Source organism: Aptenodytes patagonicus, chromosome 1 (genome assembly GCF_965638725.1).
Source record: "Aptenodytes patagonicus chromosome 1, bAptPat1.pri.cur, whole genome shotgun sequence".
NCBI lineage: Eukaryota > Metazoa > Chordata > Aves > Sphenisciformes > Spheniscidae > Aptenodytes > Aptenodytes patagonicus.
In genome coordinates this window covers 75,158,319-75,176,333 of record NC_134949.1, presented here as the reverse complement: position 1 = coordinate 75,176,333, position 18,015 = coordinate 75,158,319, and the positions used below count along the sequence as shown (strand labels likewise).

General features: G+C 40.0%; 1 protein-coding gene across 22 annotated transcripts in view; it reads right to left on the bottom strand.

Annotated features, from left to right (window-relative positions):
* The window catches only part of SOX5 (SRY-box transcription factor 5), a 660,386-nt gene that overhangs the window by 144,915 nt on the left and 497,456 nt on the right, over positions 1–18,015 (bottom strand). For all 22 annotated transcript variants that reach the window (XM_076342769.1, XM_076342759.1, XM_076342734.1 and 19 more), the window contains 2 exons: positions 7,404–7,576; positions 4,825–4,893 (listed from right to left, as the gene is read on the bottom strand). In XM_076342769.1, the coding sequence (XP_076198884.1) occupies positions 4,825–4,893; positions 7,404–7,576 (242 nt within the window). The remainder of the gene's footprint in view (positions 1–4,824; positions 4,894–7,403; positions 7,577–18,015) is intronic.

The window sequence follows — 18,015 nt, the reverse complement described above, 5'->3', positions numbered from 1 at the left end:
GGAAATCTGGATCCAGACTCACAAGGGGAAGCCTTATTTGGAGCTGGGAGGACACCCAAGGCAGCTGAGGGATTCAGGAAAGCCAGGAAGCCTGCAACCCAAAGGGGCACAGACTCTGGAGGGCTGTGGTGCCCACACTCCCTGCCAGACAAGCTGCTAAGGGTCTGGAAAGCTTGAGGCCATCGAGGCCATGGTAAGCTTTTTGCCTGGGAGCAGGGCCTCCTGGCATGCCTGCCACGTGCCCCCAGGCTCTGGAGCTGCCTGCACCATCCGGCCAGGCACCAGGCAGAAGTCACATCCCGCCTGGCAGGCGGAGCAGGCTAGAGGCACACCTTCTAGTTTTGCATCAGAATTTAGCCAGGATCCTCTTGTTCTTCAGAGGTCCGAACTTTCTAACAGAAATCCCATTAGAACATCTGCTCACAAGTCTCTAGCTCTGAAGGAAAAAGAAAACCCTCTATTAAAACACACAGAGTTGTCAAATGGTTGCTGTCTGGCAGGAGTTGCTCTCAAGTTTCAGATAGCACTCAGTTCTTGGGCTAAGTACGTCACCCAGAAATGAACACAAATTAGTAACCAAGTACTGGCAGTATTAAACTAAAAACTCAAACAAAACTGTGGCCCAAATGTTAGAGACATCATAAAGCAGCGCTGTTGCTTCTTGCTGCTTTGAGATCTTAGTTTTACATTATTGGCACCCTGAAGTGTTCCAAGATCTTGAGCTGGGCTCTCCAAAAAAAATTTTGACTAAAAATCAGAACAGTTTAAAAAACAACATTTGGCCTCCGTTTTGTTTGCCTTCTAATTTTGGAACTCGTAGTGCTCGTGGTTTCAGATTTTGCCTGGAAATATGAGAGCTGGAAGTTTACATTTTGAAGAAATGAAAGCTGGCATTTTTGTCATCACATGACTCCAAGAGCTGGGGCTTGAGGGAAAAACATAAAACATTGTCAGGCTTTCTACAAAATTGTGAAATTAGCAGCATCAGTTTTATCACAATTTAGGCTGCAAGGTTGACCTATTTTATCAACAGTGCCCTACTGAATATGAATTGCTTTATGAATTTTAACAACCATATTTCATTTTAAATATAGTTCAATTCAAGTGACATTCGTCACTGAGCCTCAAAGCAAACTATTCAATCGTCAACCTGGGCTAGACTTTTTCTCTGAGCAAGTGGAAAATGTAAACTGCACCACCCCACAAAACTTTGTATCTCAGAGGCACCCCTCAAGGCACACCACAACGCATGCTCATTGCCTGTCCTGGGGACTCGCTCAGCATCATGAAAAAGAGGTATCTAGCCTTCAAGTTTCTTTCACTCTCTACCCACCTGATGGGACAGCTACAGACCCCCAGACCTCACCATGTTCTAGCGCAAGGACGCCAGGAAGTGGATTGTGGCCGCACAAAAGCAGATGGGGAAGTGACAGTGAGAGTTCCCCTGAGGCCTTGAAGGACAAAACCAGATTTAATCCAGAAACTTGCTGGGCCATACTTGGTGTCTGCATGTTCTTTCCTCAGCCTGTTCTACAGCCGCAGATCGCCATGGAGCTGTTCTGAAACACAACCTGAGATCTTTGGGGCTGCTGATGCACAAGAGTTAACAGGACAGAACACGCATTCCAGTTTCATTTCTGGTAAAACAGCAAGACTGAGGTGTGCAGGGGAGAAGACTGCGAATACTCAGCAGGCAGAAACTGTTAAAGCTAAAACCTTTTCCATACACGTACATATGAAGATTAAATAGAACAGAAAGCAGTGTGCATGGGAGGATGCATTCCAAAGTGGTGTAAAATAAGATGGGGGAAGGTTTAGTTAATCACTCAGAGAAACTCAAACCTCTTCACAAATTAGGTCTAGAACATCCTGAAAAGCAGAAAAAAAAAATATTATATCCATTTGCCAAAACACAAAATCCTGTACAGATGATATATTAGCATTTTGAGGTCATACGGATTCTTAAGTTTAATCTAATCTGCAACTTTTCTCCAGTTTAGCGTTATCTCTTTACTTAACTCTCTATATGAAGATAAGCTGTCCGTCTTCTGCGTTAGTGAAGCTTCCTTCTAGTTAATTCAGAAGAGGTGGACTTGAAAAAGACATAATGTCAATTAGAGACTCACGTGCCAGTACATTTTTTTAAGCTCAGGTAGCTAACGCATCGTTCTTAAACTAGCCACTTCTGCGATGCTGAATTGAGCTGCAGTTACACTCAGCATTTGCAGTCCTCTAAGGAGGAGAGACACGTTGCAGTCTCTCCCTGCTTATGTATTGTGTGTGTATCGGTGATTGTATGCTGGGGTACGGAGAGAGGGAACTGTTTCCAAGTTAGCGCACTTAGAGAAAGGAGTCATAAATCATGGGGTCAGTCAGGTTGTGCTTTTTTTTAACCTTAGGGTATTATGTTTTCAATACAATATTTCAATAGCTTTTTTCTGTGTAATAATTTATCTGGAGTTATGGCAACTCTTACAAGCTTAGAAAAAATTGGCTCAAGTAAAACGAATCCTTTGTCATAAATAGGTTGTGTTCATAACTGCAGCCTAATCATTCAATTGCACGTAAGTCAAATAGTTATCCAGACTTTGTAGGAATATTTCCCTGTCAATAAATCTCATGCTCTTTAAAAACTCTGGGCCAATGTGACAGAAGCCTGTTAGATTAATTAGGGCAAGGTCAGAAAAGCTGAACTCACAGCTACATTCATGTCACAGTTTTGTTCCACCTACCATAACCTGATCGTAAACTCACAGACCGTTTTAAACATGGGCATGTTAGGGTGACTTCATTGTCTCCATTTATATACAAAGGCAGATTTCTTCAGGAATTGTTTCTTCTCTCTGACAACAGTCAACTAAGCATGCAACTGAGAAGAAATGTTTTGCTTTGTATTCACTGTCAATAAGGTTTTTTTTTTTATTTTTAAATGTTTTTCCCTATCGGTGACTTCACAGCAATCAGGCTCCAACCAGGGTTCATGAGACTACACAACCATACAGACCGCAGAACTGTCAAGAGGCAGGCAGCATAATCAAAATTTCACTACAAATAGGTCATCTCTGTGGGAATGAGAGGACAGTATTGTCTCTCTGCCTGTTCAATTCTTGACCTTTATCATGTGACCATCCAAAAGGAGGGTGCCCCAAATCTGATGGGTTTTGTGTGAAGTAGACCCCGGAGGTGAAATTCTGACCTTGGCAGGGTCAATATTTCATCCAAAATCCCTTGAGACAGGCCTCCAAATCATTTATTCGGCTTGCAGCTTGTATCAGATGGTAGCTAGCTGACTTTCATTTACTACTGACTTAGGTCAAACTTGGACCAGGGATCAAGAGATGAAAGGCTTTATATCTCATTATCAATAATCAGTGTTCTCCACTACCCTAAAAACGACATACTTCATTCTTATCTACAAGGCCTTAAAACTTAAAAGGGTTGGGGTCAAATTATGTTACTTCAATTTATTTTTATTCACTGCTTATAAAACAACTTCCTCTATCACTGCCATAGCTAAATGCTAAAAATGTAAATGCTTTCCTTGCTATTGTAGAGGTTCTACTATTGTTTTTCTTTTTAAGTCTTATTAAAGATACAGCAATGAAGAAAAATCCCTCCCACACACAAATTTAAAGAAGAAAAAAAATACAGAGGTCAAGGCCAAGCCAGGCCTTACCAATCTCAAAACTATTTTCAGCAAAGCACATCTTGTGTACAAGTTGCCTTATAACAGAGCAGTGGACCTTCCCCAGAAGTTTTTCATAGTTACACGAGTCCTGATACTGACAGAATATCCTCTGAAATGATAGAGCCAGTTTTCCTTCTCGTGAGAAGCCATACAACTCCTCTGATTTTTCTGGAATTAAATTTTCTTAGACCAGTTACGGATATGGCCCATAATTTCAGGGAACTAATTCTGAAATACTGTGATGCTGTGGAAGGAATATCCTGTTGTTACTGAACAAACAGAACATAGCATCCACTTCCACAACGACTTGCAATGCTCTACACATAACTGCATACTTAAACAGAGATTTTAGCATGACTCTAGATATCCGTAAAATGTCAACCCCCTCCTTTGTTATTCTGTGAAAACTTTCGTGGGCAAACTCATTTGCATTATTCCCAAAACAGCGGCATGCATATATACACATGGAAGAAAAATAACAAAATAGAGTCAGTGGCATGAAAAGAAACTTCTGAATACTTTAAGGAAAAAAGAGGTTAAATAAAGTTTACTGGTTATGCTGGGTTAACGACTTTTTTCTACTACTAGGAATAAACCTGTAGATACCTAGGACCTACACAGTTGCTCTCCTGAATCTAACCAACCTTTTGACCAGTTTCTCATTCAGACAATACTTCACCCAAAGTCTTGAAAATTTCCGGACTTTCAACACCTGGGGCAGAGGGAAGGAGGGACACTTGATTACCGATCACTGAAGAGAACTGCTTCTGCAAAACCTCAAAAACAGAATTGTAGGGGATCCATTGCAATCCAACTCTTTCTGGCAACATTTTTGCCACTCCTAATCTATGGCTGAAAGAGGACTTCGTCCTGCAAACCCCTGCTCACATGACCAGCTCCTCTCACATCTGCTTCCTGATCCTATAGGAGCAGTGTTAATCATACAAAGTCTTCCAGAAACTGACCTTTTTTGCTTAAAGACAGGTAACACCCTCACGTGTTCCCATACATAAGATGTAAGCCATCTGCAGAGATTCTTAAAGAAACGATGACAATAATGACTGAGGGAAAGCATGTGGAAACAGAAAGGAGAAAAGAGAGATAACAGGGGCATGGGTGGAGACACGGTCTCTGACCTGGATCTGTTGCTGAAGAAGGTTAATTTTGTGTTGCTGCTGCAGGAGCTGCTGCTGTTGTCTTGCAATCTGTGGAGAAATTGCACAGAAGAAACGTGAGATATGTATCATCGTTCCTGGAGTCGGTACATAAGAAACTTCTGCCCTGCTTGGTTCTTTAAACTGCTTTATTAAGCTAAGAAACCTTCAAGTGTGGGTGGCGGCAGCCTAGACTGCTGCTGAAGCAAGGGGCTCATGTTCAGGAGCAATTCATAGCTAATACTAGTGTGAAAGGAAATCTTATGGAAAATGTGCTGGGTATTAAGAGAAGGACTGATGCAAAAATCTCTCCTCTCTCATTATCTGAAACGGCACTGCTAAAATCCCCCAAAAGTGAGCACTCATTTGCTCCAACTTGCTGGAGGAAGAACAATACTGGCGGAGAAGCTGGAAAATAGTAGGAGAAGGCAGGAAAGGCAAAAAAGTAGGATGGACAGTAAGATTCTTTTTATATTTGGCACCACCTATTCAAAAATTCCAAAAAAAGGAAATCTGACACCCGGGAGGAAGGTATTAGTGTGCGTATTTCCTTGATGCAGAAACAGACACAAAGAGACTGGAACCCAGTTTGGTTAAATCACTGACTCTTCAACATGTGTATCAGCTAAAAGGAACTAAGGGGGCAGTGCAAGGCTACACAGGTCAACACTGAAACTGATTTACAGAAGTTGACGGAGTAGTTATAAGTCTCCTCTCAAAGTCATGTGTGTTTTCCATAAGGACTTCCATCCTCCCTCTCCATTGACTAAATGATTGGGAACCTTACTGTAGACACAATTTACACACAGTGAAGGAAAAAGCAGACAGTAACAGCACCAAATTAGAGTTCTCAGAGGACTGATGGAGATAAATCATCACGTAACTCAAACTTAAAAAGCAAACTTGAAAAACTTTCATTTGAGTCATCACAAAAGCTCTGCTCTCATGAATAGCTAGCACAGCAGTACAAACATTAGAAGGAGTATTGCTCTTCCCCTGTGGTATGCGTACACATCTCAGGGTCAGATGGGAACTTACACATACTTACTGGGAGGAATTTTGTGCATTCTTCCCCTCAGGTATTTTCTTTCATTTCTATTGTTAAACTATGAGCATAAGAAACACTCACTCATAGTTAACTCCACATCTAAAAGATTAAATGTTTTCTTTCTAGGGCCTCTCTTTAAGCAACCAAAATAATTTTTAGCAATACATTTTTTTGAAAGTTTGGTTATTTTAATTTCTATATAACAGAATTATACACAATTTCTTAAATTAAAAGAAATCCTTGTTATCCTTATAATAATCCTGCAGCATTTCTTACTGCCTTTTTCCATTCTCTCCATTTTCTTTTTCACTTTCAGATTGTTCAGCCATCCTGTAGCAGTAGTGACTTTAAAAGGTAGGGCAAAGGAAATACCTCCTGCAGGATGTCTCCTCGTGGAAGAATCTTGCCAATTCCACCTTCACACCTTCATCTACCTTCTCCATGTAAACAACAGTGTGATACAAATTCTCTACTTTAATAGGTAAGTCACTTCTGTTCTCCCTGTGTGGGATTTCAGGTGTGAGGCCAAAATACAGAGTATATAAGATAAGGTTTTTAAATAATCAAAAATAAGGAAAACCAAGGCTAAAATGTCTGAAGATGTCCGCAGTGGTTTACAATCTTAAGACTTGCTTAGTACAATACAAACATTGAAGTATGACACCTGTGACAGATTTCAAAGAATTTTGTGCGTTTCATAAAATTCACATAGCTGCAATTCTATGATATAAACTCAAATTTCATTACAAGCTGAAATAGATGGTCAGGCAGACCAAAGCGCTTTCACATAAGAGGTATCAGGATGGACTCCTGACAAAATTTTGAACCAGATGTCTAAGTATTCCCTGCTCATGTTCAGGTACAAAAATGGACATTCATTTCTGTTAAAACTTGCACAGTGCAAGTATGTTAGAAAAGTTGTGTTCTTGCATAAAATATCATGTGTCCGTGTGTGCACGTTGGAACTGTTCATATGTGAAAACATGTTTGCATTTTCAGTGGAGGGCATATTTGCAAGAGCTGAAAATCAAGCCTCTCAAGCGTAGAAGAAAAAAAGTCACACTTGTTCAATGACTTCATATTCTTCTCCCCCATTTTTTTGCACAGTTGGCAAAACCAAGCCTTTCATTTGTCATATTACAATCCAAATGCCACATTTTGTTCCTTTTATACCCATTCAGCATCACTCAATTCAAGCAGCATTGGAAGATTATTCAGGAGGGCTGAATTTGTACACTTATTTACACTTATTTTTAGAAAAAACACTATTGGAAGAGAATACCTCCAAACTGGAAAGTGTATCTTTAAAAGACAAAGAGCACCATTTTATATATTGCAAATTAAAGCATCCTTCCAACACGTTTTTGTTTAAACTTCTTCACCTAAGGAAACAAATGGAAAAAAAATTCTGGGTGGAAAGCAAACTTAAGAAGTATCAACCCTAAAAGATAAGCTACTGGAAAATCCTCCTAGAAAATTATTTAAACTGAAAGCCACTATAATAATCACTCACCTGTTCTTGTTGCTGCTTAGCCAGCTCCATTTGTTGGCGTTGTTTCTCGATCTGTGATGCAGCCAGTTTCTTCTGTTCATCATGAGCTGCTAGCAGCTGTTCTCGCAAACTGGTCAGCTGATTGATCATACCCATGAGCTGCCTTTCTTTCTCAGCGAGGCTTTCTGGAGTCCCTGGGCATCATATGGTGAAAAAAAAAAAGGTAAAGAGAAGAGAGGAAATTTAGAGCTAGCCAGGTTTTTATTTTGCAGCTTCACTGAAAGCAAAGTTTTAGTAGAACCAAAGAGCAGCAGCAAATTGCAACATACTGCACATTAAGACCTGTCCCTCTACAGCAAAATGAGCCATGGAGGATAATTCTGTACACAGGCTTTGATCTGGTGTCCCCCTTCAATGTTTCCTTGCCCTTTCATCTATTTTCCATTGCCTTTTTATCAGATTAATAGGGGGGAAAATACTGCCTGTTTTGAAAGAGTTTCAAATTTTAAACATTGTTTACATTTTGTGGGGATCAAAATCAACACTTCCAGTTTTGAAAGACAATTACATTTTTGTCAGAAACTTAGGACAAAGACACATCAATGCTTTGACGCTTACAGAAACTGTAAGGTGTGTCTTAAGATGCCTCTATAATCAAGGGGAAGCAGAGAAGTCTCCTGGGTGCTGGATACCTCTCTAGCTCCCCACGCCCAGCCTTCTCACTGTTACTAGCACAGCACACAACAGCTGTCAGGACGCTACCTGTTGTATCACCTACAGCTGCCCTGATTAGGATGAAATTATACAGTATTTAAATTGTCAATAACTACTATCGCTGTTGCTGCCACTGATGAGTATTTTTAAAGGAAAAAGTCTTGCATAAACATATCGGAAAAACTAAGTTAAATGCAACTCACCGTCTCTCTCATTTGTACTGTCATTAGATGTTTTTTATAGGACAGTTCAGCAGACGCAGACAGAGGAACTGACTACCTCGCCCTCATAATCATTCTGTAAAAATTCTCCTTCTACCCAGAAGGACAGTGGTTATAAGGGAAGGGAAGAAAAAAATCCAGGAAAAATCAAAAGCTATGAATCATACACTAAAACAAAAAATGGCACTATTAGTATATCCGGTATCATTTGACTTTGAATTTAAAAGACCAGAAAATATGTGTAGCAGCTAATCCACAGATATCTGCAATACCACCACACCCTCTCACATGAGTCAGATCCTATGAAACCCTTTCTCAAAAAAGCTTTAGGAAAGGACTAAGGCTATCAGCGTCTCTGCCTCCTCTGAAAATAGCCTGCTTTTGGGACAACCCTGCCACACAAACCTTTCTCAAACACAGGAAGCGTTCTTCTGCCAATGTCACCAGTGCTCTCCAAGTGAAAAAAAAAAGAAGAAAAATTGGCGACTATACTAAACATGTTCCTAGCCAACTATCAGTCAGACATGGAAAAGAGCTACTGGTAATAGCTCATTTAGTCTACCCCCCTGACAGTGCAGGAATGTTCCCTACAATATATTTACTACAGCTTTCTAGATTGGATTGAAATGTCTGAAATGGTGAATCATCTACTGCTTTCTTTGGAAGATTGCACCACAGCCTCAGAGGTGTCACTGTTAGGGCTCTTTGCTCAATAGTTAGTTTAGTTTACATTCACTTAATTTCAACCTTGCGCTCCCAAGCAGCATCCCATTTGCTACGTCAGCCAAGTCTAAGCCCTTAAATGCATTTGTAGACAGCCATATACAAATGGGAAAACACAAAGAATCAACATTTTCATATAAAGGAAATTGTAACTTGATTAACTTTTTATGAAGAAGCTAGAGATTTATGTGAAAATATTCTCATCGTGTAACAAAGAACTACAGCAGAATATTCTCAGATATAGTCTCCAAAAAACCTGTGGTACAAGCTGGAAACTAGAGAAACACACTGAAACAGAAACCATAGGACTTTAAACCTGTTCTGTTAAAAGCTGTGAGAAAGAATGGAAGCCAGCGCTAAAATACTAACACTGCTGAAGAAAACACTTTTAACTTAGGGTTTTTATTTCAAACATTGGAGACGGAGAACTGCTACAAGTAGTGCATTTGCCACCTGGCCATACAATTAATCAGAAATTTCTATTGCCCCTCTTCCATCCTTCATTTCTTTTTCCCTAGGAAAAAAGGTGCAGTGTTTCCAAGTGGCATAGAAGAATTATTCTAGAAGGCAGCCCCTTCCTTGTCCTGTCCGCAGCCAGCATGTCGGTTTACTGTAATGCTCATCTAATGAAGACTATCTGTATACTGATACTGGCAGTGTAACACACTGGGCACACTGAAACATCTGAAAACCAAATATTTTATTTATTTATTTATTCAGCAGATATTTTATTCCAAACTTTTACTGAGGGTGGGTGTGCACGAGAGAGAGAGGGAGAAGAACCTAGAGAGAGAAGGATTGGCTTAGTCCTAAAGTTAGGGCAAGGAAAAAGAAATCACTGTCAAATAAACTGTTCGACAAATACACTGACACACATCAAAGATCTTCAGCCAGTACTGGTTCATCAGTGTATTTTGAGCTCCTACAGTAGCTTTCAGTTGGGAATCAAAAAGCACTTTGTAAAGTTAAATTAATCCCCACCACACCTTTGAAAGGTGGAAAACTGTTTCCATATGTGTAAACTGACAGACAGAGGGATCACAGAGCTAGTTACCGACAGCAGCAGAAAAAGAAATGCTGATATCTAGCCCTGTGCTGCAAAGCTCAGGCTGTGCTTCCCGAGAGAGAGCAGAACACGCCACGTGCCACCGCCCTGACCGCGACACGAAACAACTGCACAACTGCGGGGCCATCCACCTACTGCAGTTTCTTCTTTAATCTGATTTACCTAGAGAGGAGCAAAAAACTTCTTCCCCAGGAAAACAACAGCTTTATTTGAATTGCAGGAATGAGAGGAAAGCCTGGATGAACTAAGAGCAAGCGGTCAGAGCAATGAAATGCCGATGCGGACGCTGGAGTTGCAGGCACACTGTGGCCGTGCAGCTGGGGACAAATCCACCAAACTCGGTCTCTTCACTGTTACTCAGTTTTTAAAAAAACTTTGAGATGCCCGAAGTGGGTGCTTTATGTACTAACTCAGTAAGTACAATGCATAATTCCTTTGGCTTATAAAACTGGAGTGGAAGTAGCCTGACAAAAGGCAGCCTTCTTGCATTATATTTCTTGAGCAATTTCAGTTTGCTAATAAACCGAAAGGGAGAATTCATCACTGTCAACGTTAAAAAAAAAAAAATCATTTGTTGGAGAATACTTTCTGGAAAACATGGCTTAGCAGGTACTTTATTTTCACGTGATTAGCCCGTCCTTCCAATAACTTCAATAATACTTAATTATAATTTCAATTCTTTAAGGTATCATTCCTTGCAAAATAAGTACTCGGATAGCCATACTCTCAAGTGACCTGCACAAAACCAGAGGCAAGAGAGATCAGATGTGTGGGTCTACTGGGAGATGGTGAGTTTTGGGGTAGATTTCCCTTGCCATACCCACACATCTGTATAAGCCCCACTGACGATGAATCACAGATAGTTTTGAGGTTTCTTGCAGACAACTGGTGGCTTATAAAAATGTGAAAATTAAAAAGAAGAAAAGTACTTGAATCAGACTGTCTTGATCATAATGTGAAGTGTTTGCATTTAGTTTAAGTTTGGTATTTTTTATGTTACCCTTATTACCTAGCACACCTTTTCTGTAATTTCTTTTGTGGAAACAGCCAATGAAACTGCCATTTCACAGTTGCCATTCATAAATTACTTAGTTTGCATCACAAATGAAGGCCAAACGATACTTGACGTTATTATTTAATGGTGAGCTGAAGGCAACAGCTTGGTCACTAGGTAAGTACACTCAGTGATAGGAATTTTTTCCGGTGTATTAAAACACACTGCAGAGTTAGAGCACCAGTTGCCATTTTTGTATCCCTTTCTAGATGCTGTAGATTGTGGGTAGGCAAGGATGGTGGACTTCTGTCCTATCGTCACTATTTTCTCTCTGTTAACCCGCATGAGATCTAAACCTTTATCATCGTGTGAAGTGTCTTGGCAGCTAAGGGATTTCCATTTTAAGAATTCTGTAGCTTACAGGGCAAAACGTATTTTTGTCAATATTTTAAGTAAGTACAGCACCAACCACATAAAGACAGTTGCTTAAATTATGCTACTCGGGAATTAATGAACCATCCCCGTGGCTGCTAACACTGCTAGGACTTGGGAGGCGGTGCAAACCTCAGTGAGGATAAGTCACCAGCCCCAGCAGCTACCTTCAGCCGCTTCGTTATTAAACTTACTTAGAGCTGCTCCAGGTAGTATAGAGTTGGGAATGGTTCTGGAGCTGGCCTGTGCTCTACACACAGTATGCGTACGGTTGCAGTGCTTTCACTCTAGCCATGCAGCGTGGCTGGGAGAGAAAACAAGTGCCCATTATTGCAGTGTACAACTTGACAGAAAGCTAGACCTACTTCACACAGGTATTGAGTGAGGAGTAAAAGGAGAGTGGCTTACATCAATGACTGCCTCAAAAATTACTCTTAATTACCGTCAGATCCACAACAAATAGATACTGCACATTTTATGTTTAACAAAGCTTTTAACCACCAGACCACCTGCCTTTCAGGAGATTGCTGTAGGTGCTCATACTGTTCTCTCTGTACTCTATTACTGCAATGGCAAAATGTGGATTTTTCACAACTTATCAAAACAACTCAGGCAAGAGAGCAGTATACGCTACGGGATGATACAGTGAATGGCCCAAGAAAAGATGCTTTCCAGATGCGTCAGCTTATTCTCTATCAGCACAAAAAGAGATTCGGAAAGAAAAAAAAACCATGTTTGTGGATGCAACACCCACAGCAGATGGCAATAAAAGACGACTCAAATTAGTGGCATTCTGTATCGCCAAACCTAAACTTCATCTCAGATCAACACTATCCATAATAGTGTTTAAGTAGTAAAAGAAATTTACTCAAATGTGAAATAAACTATTACACATTCTTAGTTCTGATTCACAGTCTCAGACTGGCAGTGACAGTAACATTTTAATAAACATTAGAATGAAGACACCAATATGACCAAATGACACACTTAAAGTGAGAAAATGAACAGGAGAAACCTTGGCATATCCACCCAAAACAGAACCAAAGCAAAAAAAAAGGCAGAGAAACCGCTTTTGCGATCAAAACAGTAAATACTTTATTATAATTTATTAGACAGAATGAGAATGTAAATGAGAAATTAGGAAAGCCAATATTTTCTTTAACAGGCATTTTAAGCTTTTGCTGTGAATGCTCAAGCGATGAGAATGTTTGCTTGCAGCCAGCCTACGGATCTGCTCGCAGCCGCGCAGCACCCGGCGTATCTGCAAGGGGCAGAGACGTGGCAAGGCTCTCCTCAATCCCTCTGACATGTCTCAATTAAACTGCTAGGAATGTTATCAATCAGGGGTGCTCGCGTGCACACTCACGCACACCCATACAGACAGTGAAATTTATCCCCCGAGTCAGTTTACTATCAAAGTAATTACGTAAATAGCTTTTGAACTGTCAGCATCTGTCTTTCAAAGAAAAATCAAAGAAAACGATGTGCGAGTACAAAGCCTGGAAGACAACACAATCATATTGTATTACGTTCATATCATTAACTATGGTTACAAAAGAAAAAAAAAATCCTCCTGTATCTACAAAGCTTGGGGGGGGGGGGTTAAATGGAAATAAGAATATTTTGAAGTACTCTGTATTCAAATAAAGTTAAGACGTATAATAATAATTAGAGCATGCAGTATAGAGCATTTTTTAATTTCAAAGCATAATTGATCTTTTTAAAGGCTGTGAGCAGGTAGAAAGGTAGTTGTATGCATTACTTATTTATATAGGAGAAAACTGAGGCGTGAAGTTTTTAGAAACTTGCCTAAAGTCATTCTTAACTTTATGCGCTGTACGCCCTTTTATTGCTGGCCTTGCTAAAGTCACCAGCAGAACTGTATCAGTAAGGCCGAGAATTTCCCTATTGACTTTAACAGGGATACATGTTATAGAAATAATTAAATCTTTACTTGACCTGGTTTGATACCAGGTAGGGTTCTAGCTAAAGGGACCCTACGAATGAAGCAATTACTGACGCCATCCAACAAACGAAACAACAGAACCATGCTACAACACAGTTTCTGTGTAACTTTGCTCTCACAACAGTGTGATGAGGACGTAACTACAACCCATACACCAGCTAAAAACTGAGCCACGTCCATGCGTTTCCTGCAGTGATGTGTTTTTTCAATGTGATTTTTAAGCTAGGGATGTAACAGTTTCAATAGAAAAATGAAAACGAGCCAAGAAGGAGGTTCTTCAAACTGAACAGCCTATTAACTAAGCTGTTCTCAGAAGAATTAAACTCCTACTAGCAATAACATTATTATATCCAAAGAATAAATAAAAATATCAGCAGTCCATAAAATAAGTATCTTTCCTTGGGAGTTTTATTCCAGTATCTTTTTTGAGAACTTCATTCTCATCCCATTGTCGACTACTTTTCTTCCCCCACCCCAGTTTTAATTCTGCTCTGTCGCATCAGAAATCCAAACCCAGTATTACTCTGCTCAGTAAGGAAATCGGGAAAGTAAAATAGAGAGGCCACCTAGTCGTCTTCTACTTAAAAGCAAACTAATCTTTGTCACGCTCCCCCTAAAAAAGTCTGTTTAAAACCTGATAATAATTTTAAAGAGGAGTATTCTCCCCTTGCTGCACAGACGGCCGTGCTGCTGACGTCACCCAAAGTTGTATATGTGAGGCAATGGGGAGGTGATGTTACGTGCCTTCAGGAAACGTAGTCTGATAAACAGATCTAACTGGCTGAGGTAAGTTCAGAATTTAAACTTTTCTTTCCTCTGTCTTTGAACAGAAATATAAAATGTTTATGACCAAGCAATGAGTATATACTTTAAATTATGTACTTGCTGGTATGTATTTGTGGGTGGATGTGGGTATGAGCTTGTGCACGTGTGCAAACTCCCTTGATGCTTCCTTAATCGATACTTCAGAGAGTGTTTTATTACGGACTTGCACATAGCTTTTCAGGCCGGTAAATCTTGGAGCTGCCAGGACATAAACATCTAAAAACTGGCATTTTCCATTAGGCATTTAAGCTAGCTTTACTACACAATGACTGCCATCACTTACAACTACCTGCCTTGCTAAATTAAATTACTTCATCTGATTGATATGGGAAGTCAGCATAATAAAAGAAAACTTTCTGACTGCTTTTTATTCAGCAAGCCGCAGCCACCAAAAAAAGAAACAAGGACAGAAGTAGCCCAGAATTCATACTAATTTGTCTGTACCTACAGATTTATGTAATGAATCTTCTCTCTTTGACAAATAAAAGTCCTTTTTAGAACAGCAAGCTAGAAGGAAGTTATTTATTGCAGCATAAGGACAGTCTTAATCTTTTAGGTTTCAGTGGCAGACTTTGCAGAATGAATAAAAGCAAATTATGAACAATTACCATCTTTTGCCTTTACTACCCTCAAGAATTAATATTCTGTGGGGACAAAAACTTAGCTGCCTGCTCTATAACAGACCAGCGCATTACTATTTCGCAACGCTGGAAAGAAGTTGTCAGTGAGTATTCTTTATTTGCTGTCAGAAGTTTTGGTACAGTAGACTGCAAACAAAGCTTGGTATTCAACCAGATTAGTAACTTATTATCAAGGTTACAAAAGGAATAGACAACATTTGTATTGAGACTATTTCTCAGAGGTTATTCACTGTTTTACTGTCTAGACAACAAGCTAGAACTAGGCTAGAGAAACAGCATTTGCTGCTGGAATTTTATGCAGCAGCAGGGAAAACAGTAAAAAATATGTATGTGTATGTATACTTGCTTTGTTTTGACAAATTGGTAATTGTAGCTCAGCAACATTCATCTCTATCAGCACATCTTTCAGGTGATTTTAGTACAAAGAAGAACTGGTATAGGTCCCTTTTCTCGTCCAACCCTCCGGACGATTTTTAAATATTGTGGTTTGGCCTCCGTATGTTCAAACAAAATAAAGCCATTGGCATTTGCTATTTCAATTAATTCAGTTTTATTATATTTTCTCTATTAACAATCACTTCTTAAAAATAAAAATTCTATTTGATTTAAATAGAACCTGAATTTTTCTGATCAAATTAAGTATCTTTACATTAAAAAAAATGAATCTGGAACAGCCCGAATTTGGTGCTTTGTCACAAATTCACCTTTTTTGCATTTTAGATGCTTTAAAAAAGATTCCTCCAACCCTCCTTCCACAGATACCACTCTCAACTAACCTCCCGGTCTAGGGTCAAATAGGAGCAGCTCCATCCAGTCACAATCTCCATTTCAGGCTTTCATTTGGCCTGAAAGAAGTTCTGCGTTGGTGTGGCTCAGTTGGCACTGTCTACTTCTCTGCAGCCTGAGAGTATCGTATTGCATTGTGATCAACCTCCACTATTTAGGCAGCTGCCAAATTTCCTCTCAAAACTTAGGTTCCCCTGTGTGCCACTGGGCAGGTTCCCCCCCCCAGCACTTTTGAAATATTAACAAAGGACTAAAGCTCACTCTCGGCAATTTGCTACTATTAAACACCCCCAAAAAATAAACACAGAGAAGAAGATACTGAGTAGGTTGCAATAAATATTGAATTTATCACAGTTAAAAGCCGACAACCAGACATATCTTACCTCCTTCACTTATGACTCTCTCACCCTCCTTCTCTCCCCACTCCAAATACAATACTATCCACAAAAAATAATGCAAAACGTCCACATCTGACACAAGTCTGCAAACATTTTTCAACCATTAATTTGCAAATGCAAAATTCACACAGCTCCTAAGAAAGTGTGCAGCTTTCATACATCTCCTGGGGATCTGTGCTTTATTAGTCAAAGGTTTAAACCCAGTGTATTCCCCATGAATAATCTCTCTCCGCTTCCCCCTCCTTCTTCCTGTCCACATCTAAATGCAGAATCCCCAGCTTCCTTGTCTTCAGTTTACAGATTATGCGATCCAAAGTGTCACTCACTGGATTACTGCACATAACCTGAGCACTACCCGAAGCTTACGTGTCTTCAACTTGTCCAGCATTACTTAAATGGAATTATCCGTCACAATCCATATACCGAATCTGCATTGCCCACTTATCTCAAGATTCTGTGTGTCACCTACCAGATTATCCGTTTTAATCCATACATTGAATCTACATAACATATGTCTTTAATTCATGGGCTCTGATGAGCTACAGTACCACTGAATGGATTATTTCTCTTTATCCATTATTGGCAGTCGTAAGACCGTTCACTGCCTACTCTCTCATGCCCCATCTTCTGAACATGTAAGCAAGATTACAGTCTTCAGCAAACACAGCTCTATCACACATCAAACACAGCTTGATATAATACCTGCACTGATACTTCACGTAACTTGGAACCCAGTTCCTCACTCAAAACAAATGTCTGTGTTATTATGCATTAAAGATTAGGACTGGTAGGCTAATCTTGCTTTCAATTACACCCACAAATCTGTGGTTACTCCAGTACAGTCTTTGGAGTCATCTAGATTTAAGTGGCTACAACAAAGAGCTGATTTTACCCTAATGATGATCCCTTTCACAGTGAGTGCAGAAAACGCTTCACCTGAGTTGTTTAGGAACTAACCTGTACAATAGAGAAGGATTTTCAAACAACAAAAAAATATCAGGTTCAGGCTTGCCCGGTCTTTCTTGAGAGACTCAGGCGTAATCGCTGTTAACAATGCCTTCACTTCAACAGAAAACCAACTCAGAAAGACTAGAAACAAAAGTCAGTTTAGCCTTTTGTTCCACACACCTATTCAAAACTCCCTAAGTGGGGAACATATAAAATATGTATTATTGTTTCTTGACAACTCTCGATAAGCAAGAGATGGACAAGATTAGCAGAAAGGCTTTGTGTACACCCGGGAAGTTTTAAAAAGAGTTCTCATCATGGCTAAAGCTTCCTCACTGACATGAGCGCTAGCAAGACTGTGCACCTCACGATGCACCTGGCCACCTGGGGGGCCAGCACCGTCCCCTGCTCAGTTCAGTCTGCTCAGAGGAGGCCCAACACCAGTCAAACAGAAGTTTCACGTTAATTTTCTAAGTATAGGGATGGCCACTGACATTGAAGAGTGGGGAAATAAACTTCTTATACCTTTTCCTATCAACGGTCCACCCCACATGCTGCATCTGCTGCAGTCAGTAACGTTGCTTTGGAGGAAAGCAACCACTTTCACCCTGCAATGCACAGGTATCAGGCGGCTACGCTGAAAGCAGAAAGGGGTATTAGTCTCCTTCCTGTAGATGGTCGGTTTGAGACCCGAAGTTCTCTCTGCTCCACTGAATCCAATAAACTGCATTATCCACGAATAATCCAGAGGCCTTTTGAGCCCTGTTCTTGAATATGATGGATATAAGTAAGTTTCAACAGGCTTTAACCAATTCAATGTATAGTTTTACAGCTTTATTTTAAAATATTTCCATTTAACGGCATGTTTTGTGGGTTTTACTATAGACTGACTTGTTTTGAACAGAGTAAAAATTCCATG